Below are 23737 nucleotides of genomic sequence, written 5' to 3'. Positions count from 1 at the left end.
GCAACGATCTCGCTCGAAAACCCTACAAGGCCAGTCAGGCGGTACTGGCAACGGTCATGCTCAGGATGGTACATCTTATGTGCCACCCGCACAAGAGCCAGTCCAGGGGCACTGGCAACGATCTCACTTGGCTTGCCGGGTCTTCTCACGCACAGCACATTTCCAAAGGTCTCGGTCAGTAGTCATCGCCTCAGTGAGGCCCAATGTTCGAAGGTCTTGCCTCACCACCTCAGCCCAGGTCTTCCTGGGCCTACCTCTTCCCCGGGTTCCCTCAACTGTTAGGGAGTGGCACTTTTTCACGCAGCTATCCTCATTCATTCTCACCACATGTCCAAACCAGCGCAATCGTCTCATATATATATATATATATACATCTGACAGGAAGGACAACAAAAGAAAGAGACCTTCGATATTATGCAAATAGAGGAATTTATCTGTAAAAATATGTGACACTTATTCAGTAGCCATGATAAAACTCCAAGTTTCGGATGCCAGGGTGGGAGCCCACGCCAACATCTCTTCAGTTATCTGGCCAATTGAAAATTCCTGTGAAAAATGACCGTTAAAAACAAAGGGAAATTACTGTGTAGTGGCAAAACGCGTCTAAAACTGCGTATATTATCACATGCATGCATATATCCATATATATCAACATCATCACCATCATCTCCCTCACCGTCACCACCACCATCACCACCTGTTTGAGAGTAACTGATGAGTGAGAGGACTGTTTCAAGCTCCAGTGTCTGCTTTGGCATGATGTCTACAGCTGGATGCTCAATTCTTACACCACCCACTTCCCAGAATATACTTGGTGCTTCCTTTGTGGTAACTGACACTAGTGAGATCACCAGGGAGTAACAAGACAGGACTCTTCAACTGAATGGGAGCATAGCATTATTGAAGGAGGGGCAATAATTTTTTTCAAAACTTGTCTTCCCTAAATATATTTCAGTTATTATAACGTTATGTTTTACTCTCATTTTCTTTCCTCTGTAGAATATTCCAGGCCCTGGACACTACAATGTGTCATACCAAGATCAAAAATCAATGTCAAGGAACCTCCCACCATTTGCATCTTCAGCCACCAGATCTAGTCAGCCGATTCCAAACACTGTAACGGGATCTGTATGTTGATTTATTACTTTCATTTGTATTATACAGGGTGTCCACAAAGTCTGGGTACATAGAGTAAATAAAATCATAACATAAACAATTAAATATAAGAAATAATAATTTCTTAAAGTATGTGTTAATCCCCATGTGGGTACATGGGGTAAATGAAATCATAACATAAACAATTAAATATAAGAAATAATAATTTCTGAAAGTATGTGTTAATCCCCATGTGGGTACATGGAGTAAATAAAATCATAATATAAACAATTAAGTATAAGAAATAATAATTTCTTAAAGTATGTGTTAATCCCCATGTGGGTACATGGGGTAAATGAAATCATAACATAAACAATTAAATATAAGAAATAATAATTTCTGAAAGTATGTGTTAATCCCCATGTGGGTACATGGAGTAAATAAAATCATAATATAAACAATTAAGTATAAGAAATAATAATTTCTTAAAGTATGTGTTAATCCCCGTGTACCCAGGCTTTGTGGACACCCTGTAGATTATATTGTATATTTAGTATTGTCTTCAAACTTTCACTGCTTGAGAACCAGTTTTGGTTTGTTTACATTCCTCTAACTTAGAGTTCGGTAAAAAACAAAAGACACTACTCTCTTTACTCTTTTACTTGTTTCAGTCATTTAACTGCGGCCATGCTGGAGCACCGCCTTTTTTAGTCAAGCAAATCGACCCCACGACTTATTCTTTGGAAGCCTAGTACTTATTCTAACATACCAGCCTCGGTTGTCAAGCGATGTTGGGGGGGGGCCAAACACAAACACAAACATATACACACACATACATATATATATATATACATATATACGACGGGCTTCTTTCAGTTTCCGTCTACCAAATCCACTCACAAGGCTTTGGTCGGCCCGAGGCTATAGTAGAAGACACTTGCCCAAGGTGCCACGCAGTGGGACTGAACCCGGAACCATGTGGTTTGTAAGCAAGCTACTTACCACACAGCCACTCCTGCGCTTATAAGTATGTATGAGACTTAGATTAGTTCTGGGGTCGATTCATTTGGCTAAAATCCCTTAAAGCAGTGCCTCAGTGTGGCCATAGACCAATGACTGAATCAAGTGAAGGATAATCTTAAAAAGCCAATATGTATGCCTCAATTTCTGGATGCAAACGAGGAGCAGATAATGTTTAATGGCACTTCATAGCAAGGGAGTGAACTGCGAAATTTAAATTGATTGAAAACTAAATGAACTGAAAGTTAATTTGGAAATTTTTTAATTACAGTAATCCCTTGACTACCGCAGGTGTTATGTTCCAAAAAACCCCTGTGATAGGTGAAAATCTGTGAAGTATAAACAGTGCTGAGACCCTCTTCTGTCGTGAATAGCCATTGGATTGCACCTAGAAAGTTACCCTCCCAGGCACAAGTCTGGGCAAGGTTGTTTATGAATGACCAACAGTCGCCCATGCATATCGGCCTCCCCACTCCACACCACTGATGTTATCCAGGGGAAAGGCAAAGGCCGATACAGCTTGGCACCAGTGACGTCGCAACTCATTTCTACAGCTGAGTGAACTGGAGCAACGTGAAATAAAGTGTCTTGCTCAAGAACACAACACGCAGCCCAGTCCAGGATTCGAACTCAACCTCACGATCGTAAGCTCGACGCTCTAACCACTGAGCCGTGTGCCTTCAGTATAAACAGTACTGTACTGTAAAACACTAGGGTCACTATAAACAGTACTGTACTGTAAAACAACACCACACACTCGCCTCCTGAGTTTCGTTTCCCATACAGTATGTGCGATTCTTTGTTTACTCATCTATGGTACACTACGTATTTTCAGTTTAATATATTTCAATTAATGTGTTATACAGTGCAGTACTGTACTGTATTTTTATTAATTTATTAATTTTTAGGTGTGAAAAGGCTTATTTTACCAGAGAAATAATTAGAATCTAAAAAAATATAAATACCTATCGGCAGTAGAAACCTGCGATATAAATTTACATATATTAGCCGGAAAAATCCGCGATGTACTGAGGGCGCGATAGGTGAACCGCGATGTGGCAAGTGATTACTGTAATCGTAAATCGCAATGCGGGTAAGGGGGATAACTCTAACACAACCATGAACAAGTTCATTAAATGATTCGTTGTTGTTGTGGTTGTTGTTGTTGTTGTTGGTGGTGGTGGTGGTGCCGTTTCCGCCGCCGCCGTTGTTTAGCGTAATGTCAACGATGACTAAGCAACAGAACAGGCATGGGCGACCCTTTTCGTTCGAGAAGCGGTCACATGAGACAGGGCTCGTTATCAGGCGGGCTGCACCACTAAAAACTTCAAGATAATTAATTTTTCTTAGGCCTGCCATTCAGAAAGCCTTGTGGGCAGCATACGGCCGTGGGCCACAGTTAGCCCCATGACTGCAATAGAGCTATGAAAGACATTCAATTTGTGACACTTGTGCCTTTCTCAAATATGTGTCTTGCAAACAACTTGCACATGCAAGTGCTACCAGTCAAGAATTCCGCATACCGGAAGCCAGCAAGTGTATGGGGTCATCAGGAGAGAATGCGCGCCGTTTCGGGGCCTACCTCTCGACGGCATCAATGTGCACCTGCCCCCCTCACTGATATGAGGCCCCGCTTGCTAGATCAACTGATTATTAAACAAAGCTCAATATTTCTCTAGCCATCGCTCATCGTCTCTTTTTAACCAAATCCAGTGGCTCGCCTTCTCCACTGTAGTTTGGATATCGGTAATGGTGGTATTTACCTTCCGATGAGTTAGGCCTAACGATAACAGCAGTCGTTTCACACTGTTTCCTACAAATCCTCTACATCCGACTTCGATTGGAAAATGCTCCGCTTTCCAGCCTGCGTCTTCACATTTCTCGAGGAGGTTTTCATAACGGTCCATCTTTCGAGCCCGCGCGGCGTCCATATTATCTTCATGAGGAACCGTTAACTCAACTAAATTTACAACTTTTCTTCTTTCACACCACATTAAAATGTCAGGTTTTTCCATAACTGGGATGGGAAAGAATGCCTGGCACCCAGACAAATCTGCAGTCACTTTCCAATAGTCGTTCCACTTTTCATTTCTCACAGGAAGTTTCTTGTTCTTTTTCTTGAAACGGATCCGCTGACCTGAGCGCACGAAGGTAATAAAATCTTTAGATGGTTCTTTCAACGGTTTTTTCTCAGTGTTGTTGAGATGAATTTGGTTCTCCATAGCATTGAAGATAACATTCAAGACCAGGTTGTGTCTCCATGCATATCTATTATCAGGCGGGCTGCACCACTAAAAACTTCAAGATAATTAATTTTTCTTAGGCCTGCCATTCAGAAAGCCTTGTGGGCAGCATACGGCCGTGGGCCACAGTTAGCCCCATGACTGCAATAGAGCTATGAAAGACATTCAATTTGTGACACTTGTGCCTTTCTCAAATATATAGTAATACAATGTATTCTTCCTTTTTAATATAGTAAGGCGGGCATTTGACTATTATTTCTAGCAGGTCTATCGACCGCATCGAGACTGCTTAAGTATTAGCAAAATCTCCATTAAATCAATTAGACTTTTTTTTTAATTTAGATAAGGAAAAATAATAATAATAGGATACATTAGATAATCTGCGATATATTGTGTCTGAATATTAAGTACCGGCTGGTCACGGTTGAAATATCCATGATTACAGGCTTGCTGGATCAAAGGCGACCTGGGGCTAAACAACATTGATTCCCCTGTCACAACTCTTTCTTCTGACCGCTACATCTCTCTATATATCTCTCTCTCTCTCAGATATCTTTTCTGAATGTGACTCGATAATTGCGCGTGTATCAGGAAACATTAAAGGGAGATAACTACAATTATCTTATTAGGTTCGTCCTTTTTGTCTGAAGTTGACGAGGTTATTTATCAGCGGTGTACTACGTCCTGAGGTGGTTTATTAGGCCAGTTTTAGCACGAAATCCATGGTTTCTGTGGGAGCACGCAGTGGCAGGGTTAGGACCCCCTAGGACTCTTGCTTTCTAAGCAGCCAACCTCTCTGTAGCTTCTCTGATTCACAGTGTTATACAGCAGAGTAAACAGTACTATGCCACCGAGAGCACTCTTGAACAAAATGTTCTCAAGTAGACTGCTTTAAGTTACACTTTTCAGGGTTGTCTTGGGCATGCTTGTGTATCTCTTCTTTGAACTACCACGTAACCACGATCCAACATCTAGTTCACCATAGATCTGTTTGGGGAGTCTGGAGTCGAGCATGCATGCTACATGTCCAAAGGTAATATTTATCCCCACTTAAATCTGGATGTTCTGTTAGAACAAACTTTACTGCGGTGGATACCATGTGAGAAACTCTCATATTGGCTTTTGGTGCAAGAATGTGTTTTGCACCACAAGTTTCTCTCACGATATCTACTGCAGTATAGTTTGGTCTAATAAAATATCCACGTTTAAGTGGGGATAAATATTACCACTCGGTATTGACAATACCTCAGTCGGTAATAAATATTTTTTAACAATATACACGTCCGCTCCACATATGTGTGCGTTAGGAAAGGTTAAGGGGAGATAACTACAATGCTACAAACGTCAAATACACATTGTTGATTCAAAGATGTTTAACTTCTTGTCTTTCTTTCTCTCTCTCTCTCTCTTTCTTTCTCTCACTTTCACTCTCTCTCACTCTCTCTCTCTCTCTCTCTCTCTCCATAATTAAAACTTATTACTAAAACCTATTGATTGAAGAATCCTATTCTTCAAGCAGGATTTCTAATCGATGCCAATTCACAAGTGTATCGAGAGACAGGCCATTATAAGTGGTGAGCTTTCAGAATCGTTAGCAGGCCAGGCAAAATGCTTGGCGCTATTTCATCTGTCTTTACGATCTCAGTTCAAATTCCACCAAGATCGATTTTGCCTTTCATTCTTTTGGGAGCGATAAATTAAATATCAGAGAAACACTAGGGTCCACTATCCCCTCCCCCAAATTTCAGGCCTTGTGCCTATAGTAGAAAGGATTATAATAACATTTTATACTTTAAATCAGACATGGATAACTTCATTCTAGAAGCAGACTGCATGAGACATGGTACGTTATGAAGCGGGATATACTACTAAAAGAATCGAAGTATTTTTTCGTTTAGGCATGACATTCAGAAAATCCCACAGATCACCGATGAATGCTTTAATTCATAGTAGCTATTTCTTATGAGCCATGTGACTTGCTTCGTGCCTTGTTTAGCTTCAGGTAAACTCTGATCCAGGTGATCAGGGACGTAAGCAGACCAACACCAGTTGCCAAGCACAAGTTGTCAGCGGTAGAGGTTAACAAACACAGACACAAAGACACACACACACACCCATACAGACACACACACACCCATACAAACACACACACACACACACATACACACACGCACACACACATACAAACACACACACGCACACACATACATACATACATACATACATATATATATATATATATATATATATATATATATATATATATATATATATATATATACAGGGTGTCCCAAAAGTCAATGTTGGTTTCAATTTTTGATAACTTCCTTAACTTTACAAATAAATGCATGAAATTTTAATACAATATAAAGGAAATCAAATTTTATGTCAACAAACCAGAGACCCTGGTACAACTGAAGGAGAACATCAATAGAGAAATCAGAGAAGTGGGGCCTGAAACTCTTCAGGGTCTTATGGTGCAAGTTTTGGAAAGAGTATGGGTGTACGAAGTCGAAAATGGCTGCCATTTAAGCGATGTCATTTTTCATATGTGATGTAGTGGTGTTGCAAAATTTGATTTGTGCAAATTAATTTCCATTATGTCTTTTATATTGTATCAAAATTTCATGCATCTATTTGTAAAGTTAAAATAGTTATTAAAAATTGAAACCCGTCAGTGACTTTTGGGTCACTATATAAGAAATAATTATCAGCGCTTCATCACGGCTGTTCCGTAAGAACTGACGTTTCTACTATTTTAACCCCAGGAGGATGCCTCCTCCAGCTGGTTGTTTGATACAATCTGCACCCGATATATATATATATATATATATATATATATATATATATATATATATATATATAGGGAACTGAACCCTTATCATCTTCCAGCGACAGGACCACCAGACCATATGGTTTTGACCTATTTGTGCTCATCCTCAGTGGAGGATACCCATCAGCTAGAGATAATATCTTTATTATGATCATTAAGAGCAAAACATATATTGAAACAATACAGGACAAACAATATACAAAAATGTCATGAGAGTTCGAATGAGATATTTTTTTAAAATTAAATATGATATAATTTAACAGAAATATTTTCGCTTACTTTTGCCTTTACAGGAGAACATTTTTTTTTAAACCAGAAATCAAACAACACAAAAATAACAAAAAAGGAAAAGAATAGAAGGTTCCAAAAATTGAACCCGGCAGCCTATAATGCCCAGCAACTAGTTTTTCCTTTCATCGATAATTAAGCTGGGTTACTGACACCCACCTTTCTCATCACATCCTTCCATCGTTTGTCGTATTCGTTTGGTGGCAGGATCTTCCACTCCAACCCCATCTTGCTTTTCAGATAGTATCTGAAGTAAGATAGCAAACAGAGGCCAGAGACGAAAGACCCTGTCACAAAAACCTTCCATTCTAGTCCTCCAAACACACTCTTTCAGTACTGCAATCGTACAGTAAAAACAAGCCTTACCTTCCTTTGAGAGTTCAGTTGCCTGGATAATTTCTTCCATCAGCTAGCGATTAAATCTTTATTAAAGGCACAAGGCCTAATTACGGAGGGGACATGCGGGAACATAAAACATATGAAGGATGAATGTGAAATGAATAATTTACAATGCAAATGAAACGGCCATCTCACTCCCGCTGTGAGATGAAACCGTGGATTCCTTTTCCTTAAACTTTTACACAACCTCTAGCCTCCTCCGAGGCGAAACCGTGACTTCCCTTTTCGCTTTTACCTTGCAATTATACACCTTTTAGACAATTGTTCATATAGTATTTACGTCTTCTTTTTCCTTTCATTTTTAAACTAAAGTCAACCAGATATTTTTTACAATATTTTGAAAGACATTGGCAACCTGTTCATTCAACATTTCCAAAATTTACTTATTTTTCCCTAAAAGTTCAAATAAATATTTTCCTTCGTTACAGTCTTTACAAAATTATATCGACCTACCTCTTCTCTCTCTCAATAATGTCTTTCATTTTTACAATCTTTTACGTTGAGGTGTCCCATCTCACTATAATTTTCTTTCTGTTTGTGTTTTTCATGTTGTCTCTTTTTGTTTCTATTTTCCTGCTGTTTTGTGTGTTCTTGTATTTTCGTCTCTAAGTCCGTGTGTTCGTTTGACTGTAACTCTACGTGTTTCGTCTGTGCGTCTATGTTTTTAGGTTTCCGTAATTCTGGGTTGTCTTGTTTCTGGTCTGAATGTCCTTTTGATTCCTTTGCTGGTACTTCCACTGGTAAATTTTCTCCGTTTCTCGTCGTGGGTTGAGTTTCTTCTTCCATTCTTTTACTCTTCTTCAAGTCCACTGTCGTCTGTGACTTTCTTCTCTCTCTTTTCCTGGATTTTACCTCCGCAACATTCTCATCATATTCTATTATTTGTTTCTGCTTATTTTCCACCACTATATCTTCCTGAGTACTCTAGTCACTGATCTTGCAACAAGCAAATTAGCTAGTTAGAAAATCTCTACAAGAGATGAAGGTAGTAACTACGCTGAAAAATAATGTTTATCACAACTTCAACATGGCTGTTCCATAGGAACTGATGTTACTACGATTTTAACCCCATCACCATTACTTCTCAGTATAGTTACTACAGGGGTTAAAATAGTAGTAACCTCTCCTGAGGGGGGAGGGGGGGGAAGGGGGGGGGGGGGTAGATATGTACATGCTTCTTCATTCTTTTCCTTTTTCTTCCTGTAGAAAACAGTGGCTCCAGACAGATACGACGTTCTGCTATGGCAAGAAAAACAGCCTGTTAATGGCCACAGAAGTGTCTTCCTTTCCCAAACTAAAAAAATATCAAACAAACAGGAAAAATTACTCAGGTATGTTTCAATGATATGTTTATTTTTTTTTAGTTTTACTTTTTTTCCTTACCTTTATTTATTATCAACTGTGTGCAGCTTAGAACAAAGAACGGGCCCCTGAGCAATATTATGGTCCTCCAGATAATAAATAAAATAGTTGTATTGCTTCAAGAGAAAGAGGTTAAGGAAGTAAACCTTAAAATATATCTGGAATGGAGCCCCTTAAGATTGCCTGGTGTTCAACTTTCCTGTCAAAGTAATGGAATGCATGGTATTATTAAACCCATGCCAAGAGCAGTGAGCTGGCAGAATCATTAGCACACTGGGGAAAATACTCAGCAACATTTCATCTATTCTTACATTCTGAGTTCAAATCCTACCAAAGTCAACTTTGCTTTTCATCCTTTCAGGGTCAATAAAATAAGTACTGGTCGATGCAATTGACTTAGCCCCACTCCTAAACTTGCTGGCCTTGTGCCAAAATTTGAGACCATTATTATTATTATTATTATTATTGAGTGCGAGAGCAGTGCATGCCATCAAAGTGACACTGGGGTAAAATATATGAAGCCATTATACCCATCATGACTACCCATCTGATAAGGGGTACACCAGGCACATGCATCACAACCATATGTGCGCGACATGGTGATCTCATATCAAAATAAACAGTGCATGACCTCGCAGGTGGGGCCCAGTTAGAATTTTCTTCAGGTTGAGTAGCCCATCCCGCTCAAAAGGTCCCTGAATAAGGTTTGTTTAAGGATGTTGAGCAAAACACCCATGTTTCCAGAGGTGAATTATTCAAACCTCAAAGAATTCCTTTCAACACATGGCTATGATGCTCCCCCACTACTTATGCTCATGATCAGAGATTCACATATCGTCAGCCACCAAGGGCCATGCTCAACTGGTTAAGGTCAAACAACTGACAAGCAAATCTGTGGTATTGAGCAGAATATTTGGTGTAGCCAATCTTTGGATCTATTTTAAAACGGGGGCCACATTTTTCATTAATGTTTTACGTAGTGTTTTTGGTACGGAAAGACTTTCAAACTTCGTATACTTATCTATTTTGTGTTATAGAACAGAAAAATATTTTTGTATTCGAATTTATTTCATGTAAAAAATTGTCTTATTTCGATAATTTCAACCAATCACTGACAAGTATTCAGTTGTTTATATTTACTCCTTTGGCTGATTAAGCGATGTAAAGCGTATTTAATCTCCATACCTTCGTTTTATTTGCTTTTTTCATTTTAAATTTGCTTTAACCCTAACCCTAACCCTAACCCTAACCCTAGGGTTAGGGTTAATTGTTTCAGAATCGTTTGTTTATGTAGTCGGCACTTAATGTATATCGGCTGAATGGACGTCAGTGATTGGTTGAAATTACAGAAATACGACAATTTTAACATGGAATAACTTATGGATTTCTTTTTTTTTTAAGAAGGCTAAGAGAAAAAGATGTTTTATATGACACATTCTACCAGTGTTCCAAGTTTCAAAGTGTTTCGTTAATGAAAAATGTGGCCCCTGTTTTAAAAAAGATCCCAATCTTTTATACCAAGACAAAACAATGTACATGATAATACACTTCCAATCAATTAAGATCAGAAGCCATGAGAGCCACTGCCTGGTACTGCAGTGAGCTGGCAGAATTGTTAGCATGCTGGACAAAATGCTTAGCAGTATTTTGCCCATCTTTTCGCTTTGAGTTCAAAATCCACCGAGTTCAACTTTGTCTTTCATCCTTTAAGGATTAATGAAATAAGTACCACTGGTGTTGTTGAAATCGACTTACCCCTCCACTTAAATTACTGGCCTTGTGCCAAAATGTGAAACCATTATTATTATTATATAGGGCGAGCTGTCAGAATTGTTAGCATGCCAGACAAAATACTTAATGGTATTTCTTTATACTCTGAGTTCAAATTCTGCTTAGGTCAATTTTGCCTTTCATCCATTTTGGGAGTTGATGAAATGAGCACCAGTTGAGCACTAGGGTTAATGTAAACAACTTATTCCTCACCCAAACTTGCTGGCCGTGTGCCAAAGTTTGAAATCATGATCAAACTCATGCCAAATGTGCTGCACAGTTCTATATTTAAGAGATGAGGAATTATGTAAATAATGTGAATAAATGTGCTGCACTCTGTTCTTTTGGTCTGGACCAGTGAGAAGGCTGATGGGAGGAGGGATACTGGCATCTGCGGGCACACAGAATCTTCATACACCAAACCCAAGATTAAACTTTGAAGAGGTTTCTTTGCTGTTGCTGTAAAAAAAACTACAGCAAATGTAAATACAATCATGGTGGGTTCTGCGGTTCAAATCCTAGTTGATCAGTGGTGCAGACTGCATTGTCTCTCAAGACAGACAGATGCTAGAAAAACAGGGAGAGAGAAAAAAGGGAGAAAAGAAAGTCAAAGGAAAAAAGAATTCACCCAACCTCCCTATGAGACTGGAACTGATTTGGCAGGGGTGGAGGAGAGACGGAAACTATGACCAGAACTGATAGAGAGGTCACCAGTCAATATATTAAGTAAGGGGTCAAACAAGTCAATGAGAGGCCCATGGATATGCAGTGGGCCTCTCCCTAAAAAAAATGTCATAACCTCCTTGAAATTTGGGAGAATTCCTCCATCCTCGAGGGCTGAAAAGTAGTCTTATTCCATCTTACAGTATTTCTCTCAGTTGTAAGAAGTACATCAAAATCTTCATATCAGATATTTTGTCTGGACAAGACGTAAATCTGAAATATTGAACTGCTGTAGGAATTCTTCAAAGTTTCTGATGTCCCTAAATTTGCCATTGAATAATCAATAGATTAATATATAATCCTTTCTCACTGCATATCTTTTACTGCTTTTATCATAACTTCAAATATGTTGGTTGTATTCTTGCATTTCTTCATTATTTTGGACCTGACTTGTTTCCATCCATCACATTTGATTTTTTTTTTTTTTCATGATTTTATGTGTTTTTTTTATCTTATCTTTTTATCTTTAACCCTTTTATTACCATATTTCTGTTGAGATGCTCTGTGTTTCTTTCAATTAATCTTAAAATATAACAAAGAATTTAGTAAAATAACTTAGTTATCATTAAGCTAGTGTTAGGAACATAAATTGTGACTAAGGTTTGGTGGAAGATTTTAATTCAGAACTTTTGAAAACAAGACATTTTTACTACAGAGCTGGGTTGGTATCAAAAGGGTTAATATGATTTTTATTGACCAAGATCTAGGTGCACGAAGGCATGTGGCTTAGGGCGTTCAGCCCACAATCATAAGGTCATGAGTTAAATTCTCAGTGACAAGTTGTATCGTTGAACAAGACACTTTATTTCACCTTGCTCCAGTCCACTCAGCTGACAAAACTAAATTGTACCGGTAATTCAATGGGCCAGCCTTCTCATGTTCTACATTACACTGAATCCCACTGATAATTACATTAAGGGTATGCGTGTCTGTGGAATACTCAGCTACTTGCACTTAATTTCACAAGCAGGCTGTTCCATTGATTAGATCAGAGTGCCAGTTAGTTAACATTCTGAGTTCAAATTCCAGTAGAATCAGCTTTTCATCTTTCTGGGGTTGATAAAAAAAAAAAAAACCAGTCAAGTGTTTATATACATGTTTATTATATCATCATCGTCATCATTTAACGTCCATAGTCCATGCTGGCATGGGTTGGACAGTTTGACTGGGCTGGCACACTGGAAGGCTGTGCCAGGCTCCAGTCTGATTTAGCATAGTTTTTTGTGGCTGGATGCCCTTCCTCATGCCAAACACTCCGAGAGTGTGATGGGTACTTTTATGTACCACTGGCATGGTTGTCATTTGCATGACACTGGCATCTGCCTCGACTGCAATTTTGCTCGCTTTGATGGGTCTTCTTCTCATGCACGACATAATGCCAAAAGCCTTTGTCATTATTATATTACTGAATTTTTTAAATTTTATTACTCATATTTAAAAAATTATAACTTCTACATTGATTAATTTGATTGAATTGTTTTACATATCCCCAAATATACTTTTTCCATTTCCTTATACGTTTCAAAACTGAATTTTGTCTGTTTTATTTCAGCTTTTAGTTTTTACTCTATGCCTTTGGTTTTGTTTTTTTTTTTTCTCACCTCCTTCTCACCCTTCAATAGTTGTGCATTTGGGTCTCTCCCTAATTTCTCTGTCTCTTTCATTCTTTCTGATTGCTTCCACCTCCCCTATGTTGTCTGTCCATATTTCATACAAATTGTCGATTGTAACTTTGTAACTAACAGTATCTTTTAACCCTTTAGCATCTTATCATAAGTCTGCTTGTTCACTCCATTACTTGGCCCACCTGTAATGCTTCCACATGATTGGTTGAAGAGGAGAGGGAGGGTGAGTGAAAGAGGTGTTGGTGAGTGAAATGTGTAATTTTATTTTTAAATAAGTTTTTTTTTTTTTTCTTCATTTACTTAGCCCGTCTGTAACGCTTTCACATGGTTAGTTGAAGGGAAAGGCAAAGAATGAAAGAAAAAGGAGAGAGAAAAAAGGGTAAGGCAAAGAGTGAAAGAAAAAGGAGAGAGAGAAAAAAGAGGGTAAGGCAAAGAGTGAGAGAGGAAGAGGAGGAGAATTTGTGTATTAAGTCTATAAAATTTTGCATAAAGTATATAAAATGTATATATAAAGTGCATTAGGTAATCACCGTATTCCAATTTCCTTCACTTTTCAATGATTATCAGATGAGCGACTATCATTTGATGCAGACACAACACAGGCTATGCTTTCAGCTTTTTTGGATAAAGTTTTCAAAATAAACCCATTAAGTTTACCATTAATTCTGTGAAATATTCATGGGTCTCACTACTTTACATTATTCTATCAGAAGTAATGCTTATTTATTCTCATTGTTTTGTATTAGTCATGCATTAACTGGTAGCTTTGAGATTTTGAAGAAGTAACTGTTAATTTTAGAATGATATTGTAGGGTTGGTGTGACAGGCCAGTTCTGGCCAGTTTGAACATAAAACAGGTGGAATATTTTGGCCAGATATGGCTGGTTTTATTGCTAAAGGGTTAAAATAGCTCCCATCCCAACCACATAGTTCCAGGTTCAGTCCCACAGCATGGTACATTGGGCACATGTCATCTACTATAGCCTTGGGCTGACCAAAGCCTTGTGGGTGGATTTAGTTGACAAAAACTGAAAGAGGCCTGTTGTATGTGCATGTGTGTGTGTGTGTGTGTGTTCGTGTGTGTATGTTCGTGTGTGTGTTCGTGTGTGTGTGTGTGTTTGTGCCTGTGTTTGCCCCTCCTCCTTCCACTACAGCTTGCCAACCAGTGTTGTTGTGTTTACATCCCCTTGCTTCCAAACCTTTAACCTCATGTGTGGATGCATATGTGTATGTGTGTTTATGTGTGTTTAGTTTGGAGTGCTCAAAACTTTGCTGAACTCTCAGGTTGTGATGATGGAGATCTTAGCATTTATAATCATGGTGGAGCCTGTAGGTAAGCAATCACATATTTTCTCTCATGTGAGCACAAGCAAAAAATTTCACATATGCAGTTTAAGTAGTTGTCTGGTTGGAGACATTTATTTTTTAATATAATTCTTTTCTTGACTATGAAAACATGCATTAGCAATATGACAATGTAAGGATCATATTGCCGGTGCATACATTTCTTAATGGCAAAATGCTCCAACAATATGAATGTGTGTGTGCGTGAATATATATATTTATATATGTATATATAATTAAACCTTGGGAGAGGCATTATGCCGGTAATAAACACACGCACTGGTTCAGTCCTTTATTAATTTATATAGTTTTTTTGTTAAATTATTTCATTGCACTCTTGCAATCTCTTCAGTAACTTGTCTCTCCACATCCATTTATTTTGAATGAAATAATTTAACAAAAAAACTATATAAATTAATAAAGGACTGAACCAGTGCATGTGTTTATTACCGGCATAATGCCTCTCCCAAGGTTTAATTGTATTTCTTTCAACACACGTTTCCACATCAAGAATCTTGCACACGAAATACACATACAAAATATGTATATATACATACATACATACATATATACATACATATATTAATATATAATACACACACACACATGTATATGTAAATATGCATATGTATATATATGTGTGTATATAAATATATGTATGTAGAAACATACAAACATACAAGTGTACATACAAACATACATATATACATACATACATACATTCATGTATAGGTGTATATAGAAATTCCATATGGTGTGCTTAGTGCAAGCTATGGATGCATAAGAGGTGCAGTGGAATCACAGGTACAGTAGGTTAACAGAGAATATAGTCTTTGAGTGTGGCAGATGTGCAGGTACAATAAACACGAAGAACATACAGGAAATAGACTTCCCCAAATATCCAGAGGAATCCGTAGAGGCAGTAGTTAGTTTCTTTTATCAAGGAGACCAAATTACCAGTGGAGGAGGTTGCTCTGAAAGAATAATTGCTAGAATAAGAAGCAGCTAAGCAAAGTTCAGAGAGTTATTCCCTTTATTGATAAGAAAAGGCCTCTCCCACTGAAGGAAAGGCAGACTGTATGGAAACTTGTGTATGGACAGCTATGCTACATGGCAGTGAAATATGGGCTGTGACTGGAAAAGACATACAAAGACTTGGAAGAAATGAAGTCAGCATTTTAAACTGGATGTGCAATGTCTGTGTGCATGTACAACAAAGTAGCTGGTACTCCATCGATTATGATGACAAGGGTTCTACTTGATCTGATCAACAGAACAGCCCGCTTGTGAAATTAACATGCACGTGGCTGAGTATTCCACAGACATGTGTACCCTTAATGCAGTTCTCAGGGAGATTCAGTGTGACAAGGCTGGCCCTTTCAAATACAGGTACTACTCATTTTTGCCAGTTGAGTGGACTGGAGCAATGTGGAAATAAAGTGTCTTGCTTAAGGATACAATGCATCACTAGGAATTGAACTCATAACCATACGATTGTGAGTTGAATACCCTAACCACTAAGCTGCACACCTTCACACAACAGAATATAAATGTTTTAAGATAAAACTTAGGTATAAGAGGCATCAGAAGTAGTGTGCAAGGGAGAAGAGTGTGCTGGTATGGCTAAGCGATGTATGTAGATAAGGATAGCTGATTAAAGAAGAGGCAATCTCTAGATGTAGAGGGTATTTCTGGAAGAGGAAGACCTAGGAATATGTGAGATGAAGACAAATGGCAATTTTCTGTGCTTGAGAAAACCTGCTCAGCTAAGGAAAATCAAGGCCATTCAGGCATACTGTAAATCCTCGAGTATAATCCGCATTTTTTTTTCAAAATTTAAAGGTCAAAAGCCCTAGTGCATACTATATACGAGGTTAAAAATGAAAAATATTTTCTAAGCAATGACAGAGTCTCTATTTGCTATCCGGCAATGTTTATTCAGTTGCATTTTGTGATGTCGGGCGTGAAAATACCTTAAGCTATATTTTTTTTTCACTGACGTTATTACTGTTATTTCTTTATTTTCTGCAAACAAAGTGCCCAAAAAAAACTACATGTTTGCATTATGTTATAGATACAATAATAATAAAGGACGTTATCGTATATACGTTTACAAACCAAGGACGTTATATAGACCTCCTTGACTCAAGTTAGAGAAGGGGTGCGTATTATACACAAGGTTTAGGTTTTTCAGAGGTACAGCCCCCTAAAATTCCCCTGCGTATTATACTCAAGGGCGGACTATACTCGAGGATTTACGGTATTCTTTATATCCACGACCACATCCTTACATACAATCTGTCCTCCAACAAACCACCCCACAACTCATCTTTCTAGCCCCTTCTCGTCCTGTCAATTCTCACCAGCCACTGCATTCCACCACTGTCCCTCATGTACCTATCTCCACACAATTTGTACCCTGTTGAATTTCTTCCCCACAGGATATCCTCCTAATGCCCCCACCCTCGACCTGTGCCCACTCAGTACACCCCCACCTCCATCTGCCACACTCCTTTGCAACTCAACTCATTCCTCTTCTCCAGTCAATGCACCCCACTCACCATTACCACCATCTCCTCTTCTAACTCCTCCTCTCTCTCACTCTCTCTTATACTCCTTTCTCTCTCAATCTCCCTCCTCTCCCTTCTCTCTCCACTCAACCCTCCCTCTCTCTCCTGCTCCACTCTCCCCTCTCTCTCCACTCTCCCCTCTCCCACATTCTTCTCTCTCTCTCCACTCTTGTCTCTCTCTCCACTCTCCCCTCTCTCTCCACTCTCCCCTCTCTCTCTCCACACTCCCCACTCTCTCCCCTCTCCCCTCTCTCCTCTCTCCTACATTCTTCTCTCTCTCTCCACTCTCCCCTCTCTCTCTCTCCACACTCCCCACTCTCTCCACTCTCCCCTCTCTACCCACTCTCTCCACTCTCCCCTCTCTCTCTCTCTCCACACTCCCCACTCTCTCCCCTCTCACTCCACTCTCTCCACTCTCCCCTCTCTCCTCTCTCCCACATTCTTCTCTCTCTCTCCACTCTCCCCTCTCTCTCTCCACACTCCCCACTCTCTCCACACTCCCCACTCTCCACTCTCTCCCCTCTCCCACATTCTCCCCTCTCTCTCCACTCTCCCCTCTCTCTCCACTCTCCCCTCTCACTCCACTCTCCCACACGCTCCCCTCTCGCCCTTCTTCCCCTCTCTCTCCACTCTCCCTCTCTCTCCCATCTCCAGTCTCTTTCCACTCTCCCTCTCTCTCCCATCTCCAGTCTCTTTCCACTCTCCCCTTTCTCTCCAATCTCCCTTCTTTCTCCACTCTCTTCACTCTCTTCACTCTCTCCCCTCTCCATTCTGTCTCCATTCTATGCTCTCTCTCCACTCTCCTCTCTCTCCACTTACCCTCTCGCTCACCTCTACACTCTTTCTCCCCTCTCCCTCCTCTTTCCCCTCTCCCTCTCTGCTCTTCTCTCTGTCTCCACTCTCTTTCTTTCCACTCTCCCCTCCCCACTCTCTCCACTCTCCCCTCTTTCTCCACTCTCCACTCTCTCTCCACTCTCTCTCCACTCTCTCTCCACTCTCCCCTCTTTCTCCACTCTCCCCTCTTCACCCCCTCTCACCACTCTCCCCTCTTCACCCCCTCCCACCACTCTCCCCCATGTTTCCTCTCTAATGCAAGATTCCTTTTTCTCTTCCTCCATACTGGTGTGTGTGTGGGGGGGGCTGTCCAGCAAGTTGCTTGGTGACCTCACTGCTGTTGGTGCCACATGAAAAGCACCCAATACACTCTGTAATCTGATCAGCATTCGGAAGGGCATCCAGCCACAGAAACCCTAACCAATTCAGACAGCAGGGATTGAGCAATCTTCTGACTTGAGAGTTTCTGTGGAACCATCTAACCCATGCCAGCATGGAAAAATGGATGTTAAATGATAATGAGGATGATGATGATGATGATGCTGACAATGATGGTATAGGGACATACATATACACACAAACACACACACACATACATACACACACATATAGCATATATATTGGGTATAAGACACTTTTTTTTAATTTCTAAATGTATCTAAAAATTGCCTTGCATGTGTTGCAGCTGTTTTACAGATGGGTGGGAGATCGCGTGTTGTATGTAGGTTAAGACGCCAGATAAACATAAGTCTGCTAGGCACAATAATTGTTACTAATAATGAGATATTAAAAGCAAATGAAAATAGCACAGTCAGCACAAATTTATGAAAAATTGCTTCTGGTATACTGGAAGCTATGTGGAAAGGTCACATCATCTTATTATATGTCCTTCTCAAGCATTTGTAGCCCACATCTGATTTGTATACTCTTTTACTCTTTTACTTGTTTCAGTCATTTGACTGCGGCCATGCTGGAGCACCGCCTTTTAGTCGAGCAAATCGACCCCAAGACTTATTCTTTGTAAGCCTAGTACTTATTCTATCGGTCTCTTTTTGCAGAACCGCTAAGTTACGGGGACATAAACACACCAGCATCGGTTGTCAAGCGATGGTGGGGGGACAAACACAGACACACAAACACACATACATACATATATATATATATATATATACATACATATATACGACGGGCTTCTTTCAGTTTCCATCTACCAAATCCACTCACAAGGCTTTGGTCGGCCCGAGGCTATAGTAGAAGACACTTGCCCAAGGTGCCATGCAGTGGGACTGAACCCGGAACCATGTGGTTGGTAAGCAAGTTACTTACCACACAGCCACTCCTGCGCCTATGTATCTTAATCTTACATTATTTGATAACAGTGTTACCATTAAGAAACATTTTTTAAAATTTAAGATAAAAGGAATATTAGACTTTGATCCACCTATCAGCTATTTCCAATCAGAGAAAGACAACAAAAGCCTAGCATGTTGGCCAAGCATGACAACACAGAATGCTGTAAGCAAAAATACAAGTTTTACATCCTATACGACAATGCTTTGGTCTAAAATAGACACAGGTATGGTTATGTGGAAAGAAGCTTGCTTCTCAACCACATGGTTCTGGATTTAGTCCCTTGTGCAAGTGTGTTCAATTCTAGCCTCAGGCTAACCAAAGCTTGTGTCAGTGGATTTGGTAGACAGAAACTGAAAGAAGCCCATCATGTATATCTATCTATCTATCTATATATATATATATATATATATATATATATATATATATATATATATATATATATAGATAGATAGATAGATAGATAAATAGATAGATATACACAATGGGTTTCTTTCAGTTATATATATTCGATGTTAGAACATCTAATTTCGATGTTTTGCATTGAAAAATAAAGTCAGGTTTCTTTTAATTTCATGTTTTTGCATGAACAAACATTAGTATAATATTTACAAATTATAAAAATAAAACCCACTGCTTAAGAGATGAGTATCATGTTATAAATATTGGGGCAGAAACAACAGTAATAGTGTATTTTTTTAACCTTTCCTTAAGGTGTCAGAAAGTTTTGTATGAACAAAAAAAATTTATAAATTAGAAAAATATGTTGTTAGAATATCCCAATGTTATATATATATATATATATATATATATATATATATATATATATGTATGTATTAAAGAAACCAAAAAATAAAACAACAATGATAGTGTTCAGTAAGCTGGTTCAGGTATTTCTGTCAAAGAGACATGGCTAAACAAAGTTGTACATCATCTCCCTCTTTCTGTCACATACCCACACTTTTTCGATCTTATTATTACTCCCACTGCCACCATCAACACTACTACTTTTAATATAATATCATCAACTCTCCCTAAATTTCTTTGGCTCTCTTTTTCTGTCTGTCTGTCTCTCTCTCTGTCTTCACCACTGCTCTCACCCCAGCATGAGGAACAGTAGAAGTGTCATTGAATGGTGAGAGAGTGGGGGGGGGGGGTCAAAGTGTGACACACTGACACACAAAAATTAGTTTCCACATTTATTATATTAGATATATATATATATATATATATATAATATTTCATATCTTATTTCTAGGAAAAGATTGCAGAATAACATACATGCCGAACCTGATGACTTAATCAGACACAATACAAGCTACAGTGTTAAATCTGCCCTGAATGTAAAGTGAACCCAAGAAATCACAGTCTCATCTCTTTAATTATTCATTAAAATTTTTCTATGTATACATTTACATATTTTTCTGTTTCTGAATTTAAAAATTTGGTGCCTGCAATGGACAAATAAAGATATATATAAGTTGGACCAAAAGTCACGCACCAAAACATTTTACGTTTTATTTATATCAAGTTATTATGCTTCTGGCAGTTTCCATCTACTAAATCGCTCACAAGGCTTTGGTCGGTCCAAGGCTATAGTAGAAGACACTCGCCTAAGCTTGCTTCCCAACCACATGGCTCAGGGTTCAGTCCCACTGCTTGGCACATTGAGCAAGTGTCTTCTACTATAGCCTTGGGCCATCCATAAATTACCTTTACAATTTGAAAAATTCAGAAAAAAATGTAAAAGGAAGATAACTCAGAAGAGTTTATTGGAAATCACTTTCACAGAGGCTTCATTGCTTGCATGCCAGATATCTAGACTATACAGTATAATAAATTGTGTAAGCTGTAAAGATTATTCACGAACACTCTGTGTGTATATATGTGAGTGTGTGTGTCTGTGTGAGTGTGTGTGTCTGTGTGAGTGTGTGTGTCTGTGTGAGTGTGTGTGTGTATACGTTAATATTGAACAATGAAAATGAGTGCTCAACACTGCATCAGTGGATAAAATTAAGGCTACTATTAGTTTCATTTTAAGGGAAATCATTTAACAATTATCAGTTATCAAGCATATCACATGAAACATTGGTGTTCATAAATGTTGAATTAAAACATATATATATATATATATATATATATATATATGTTGTGTGTCATCATCATCATCATCATCGTTTAACGTCCGCTTTCCATGCTAGCATGGGTTGGACGATTTGACTGAGGACTGGTGAAACCGGATGGCAACACCAGGCTCCAGTCTGATTTGGCAGAGTTTCTACAGCTGGATGCCCTTCCTAACGCCAACCACTCAGAGAGTGTAGTGGGTGCTTTTACGTGTCACCCGCACGAAAACGGCCACGCTCGAAATGGTGTCTTTTATGTGCCACCCGCACAAGCCAGTCCAGGGGCACTGGCAACGATCTCGCTCGAAAATCCTACAGGAGCCAGTCAGGCGGTACTGGCAACGGCCACGCTCAAAATGGTGCATCTCATGTGCCACCCGCACAAGAACCAGTCCAGGGGCACTGGCAACGATCTTACTTGGCTTGCCGGGTCTTCTCACGCACAGCCCATTTCCAAAGGTCTCGGTCCGTAGTCATCGCCTCGGATACATATGTATGGATCAAAACAGTGAAGTAGAGTTCTCTCTGTCCATGGATCTGAGCGAGTGCATATGCTGGAAGTATCTTCCCTTGAAGTTATTAGCTGTCATACCCATACAGTGCCTAGTAATGCCATCACATTTAAGAATTCTATTTAAGAATTCTATATCCGAAGCTAAACCAAAAAATAGTCAACACTTAATATAATAAACAATGATAAAAGAATATTTACATATCCTCTTTTTACAAAATATTAGATAAAAATGATTAACTCTGAAAAACAAAGGAAGAATCATTATCAACACCATCGTTTAACGTCTGCTTTCCATGCTGGCATGGGTTGGACGGTTTGACTGAAAACTGGTAAGCTGCACTAGGTTCCAATCTGATTTGGCAAGGTACTACGACTGGATGCCCTTCGAGAGTGTAGTGGGTGCTTTTTACATGCCACTGGCACAGGTGCCATTGACCTGACACCAGCATTGTCCACAACAAACTTTATTAATACTGAGAGGAAATATTTATGCCCCGCCTTACTGGCACTTGTGCACCAGTGTCACCACACTGGCACTTGTGCCAGTGGCACATGAAAAAACATTCGAGCGAAATCGTTGCCAGTGCCGCTGGACTGACTCCCGTGCAGGTGGCATGTAAACTACACCATTTTGAGCATGGCCGTTGCCAGTACCGCCTGACTGGCCTTTGTGCCGGTGGCACGTAAAAGCACCCACTACACTTTCGGAGTGGTTGGCATTAGGAAGGGCATCCAGCTGTAGAAACTCTGCCAGATCAGATTGGTACCTGGTGTAGCTATCTGGTTCGCCAGTCCTCAGTAAAATCGTCCAACCCATGCTAGCATGGAAAGCAGACGTTAAACGATGATGATGACTGTTTATATTCTCACCCTCTCCAGTACCGAGACTACCAAATCACAGGATTTCAACTTTCTCAGGACTGGAGATGGCGGAGATCTATCTTGAGCAAAACACTTCATTTCATGTTGCTCCAGTACACTCGGCCGGTAAAAGTGAGTAATCCTGCAGTGGACTGGCATCCCATCCAGGGGAGAATATATACATGACAGAGAAACTGGAAAACTAGCCCTATGCTCCATATGTAGAAATGTGGACTAACCAATTTGTAAGATCTAGTCACTTCAGTCTTACAATCTTGTCTGAAAAGCCAAATGATTTTCATATCCTTGATGTAGAAACTGCCTTGCAGGCTTTTTAAAGAATTAGTTGTAGCATTTGAAGTGTTAATTAGGTAAGATCTTGGCTTTTGAATGAATCTCACTTCTGTTAATGACATAGGGCAAGGAATGAATATCATTAAATCTCACTTCTAAATCTCATATAATTCTGTGATCTATATGTGTGTGTTTATATGCATAAGAATAAGTATGTGTGTGCACATGTATGCGGGACCATGTGTATGTGTATACACATGTATGTGGGAGTGAGTATGTGTATGTGGACATGTGTGTTTGTGTGTGTGTATGGTGGTATATGTGCAAATTCGTATGTTTGTATGTGTATACATGTGTATGTGGATGTTTGTGTGTGTATGGTGGTATATGTGCAAATTTGTATGTTTATATGTGTATATATATGTATGTGTATGTGGATGTTTGTGTGTGTATGGCGGTATATGTGCAAATTTGTATGTTTGTATG

At 39.3% G+C, this 23737-nt stretch overlaps 1 protein-coding gene across 4 annotated transcripts in view; it reads left to right on the top strand.

Moving 5' to 3' along the window:
* The window catches only part of LOC106882743 (ciliary microtubule-associated protein 2), a 76662-nt gene extending 55698 nt beyond the window's left edge, over nt 1–20964 (top strand). For 2 of the 4 annotated variants that reach the window (XM_089341612.1, XM_089341610.1), the window contains exons 9-11: nt 1000–1128; nt 9085–9209; nt 20715–20964. In XM_089341612.1, coding sequence (XP_089197738.1) covers nt 1000–1128; nt 9085–9209; nt 20715–20808 — 348 coding nt within the window. In that variant the 3' untranslated portion in view covers nt 20809–20964. Of the gene's footprint in view, nt 1–999; nt 1129–4213; nt 4267–9084; nt 9210–13662; nt 13738–20714 lie in introns of those variants that run through there. The other 2 variants (XM_089341613.1, XM_089341614.1) reach the window with 2 other exon arrangements.
* The last annotated feature ends 2773 nt before the right edge of the window (nt 20965–23737 follow it).

This window comes from Octopus bimaculoides, chromosome 25 (genome assembly GCF_046866305.1).
Source record: "Octopus bimaculoides isolate indiv1 chromosome 25, ASM4686630v1, whole genome shotgun sequence".
NCBI classification, from domain to species: domain Eukaryota; kingdom Metazoa; phylum Mollusca; class Cephalopoda; order Octopoda; family Octopodidae; genus Octopus; species Octopus bimaculoides.
The sequence above is the reverse complement of the archived record's forward strand: the minus strand, read 5'-3'. Positions and strand labels throughout refer to the sequence as shown.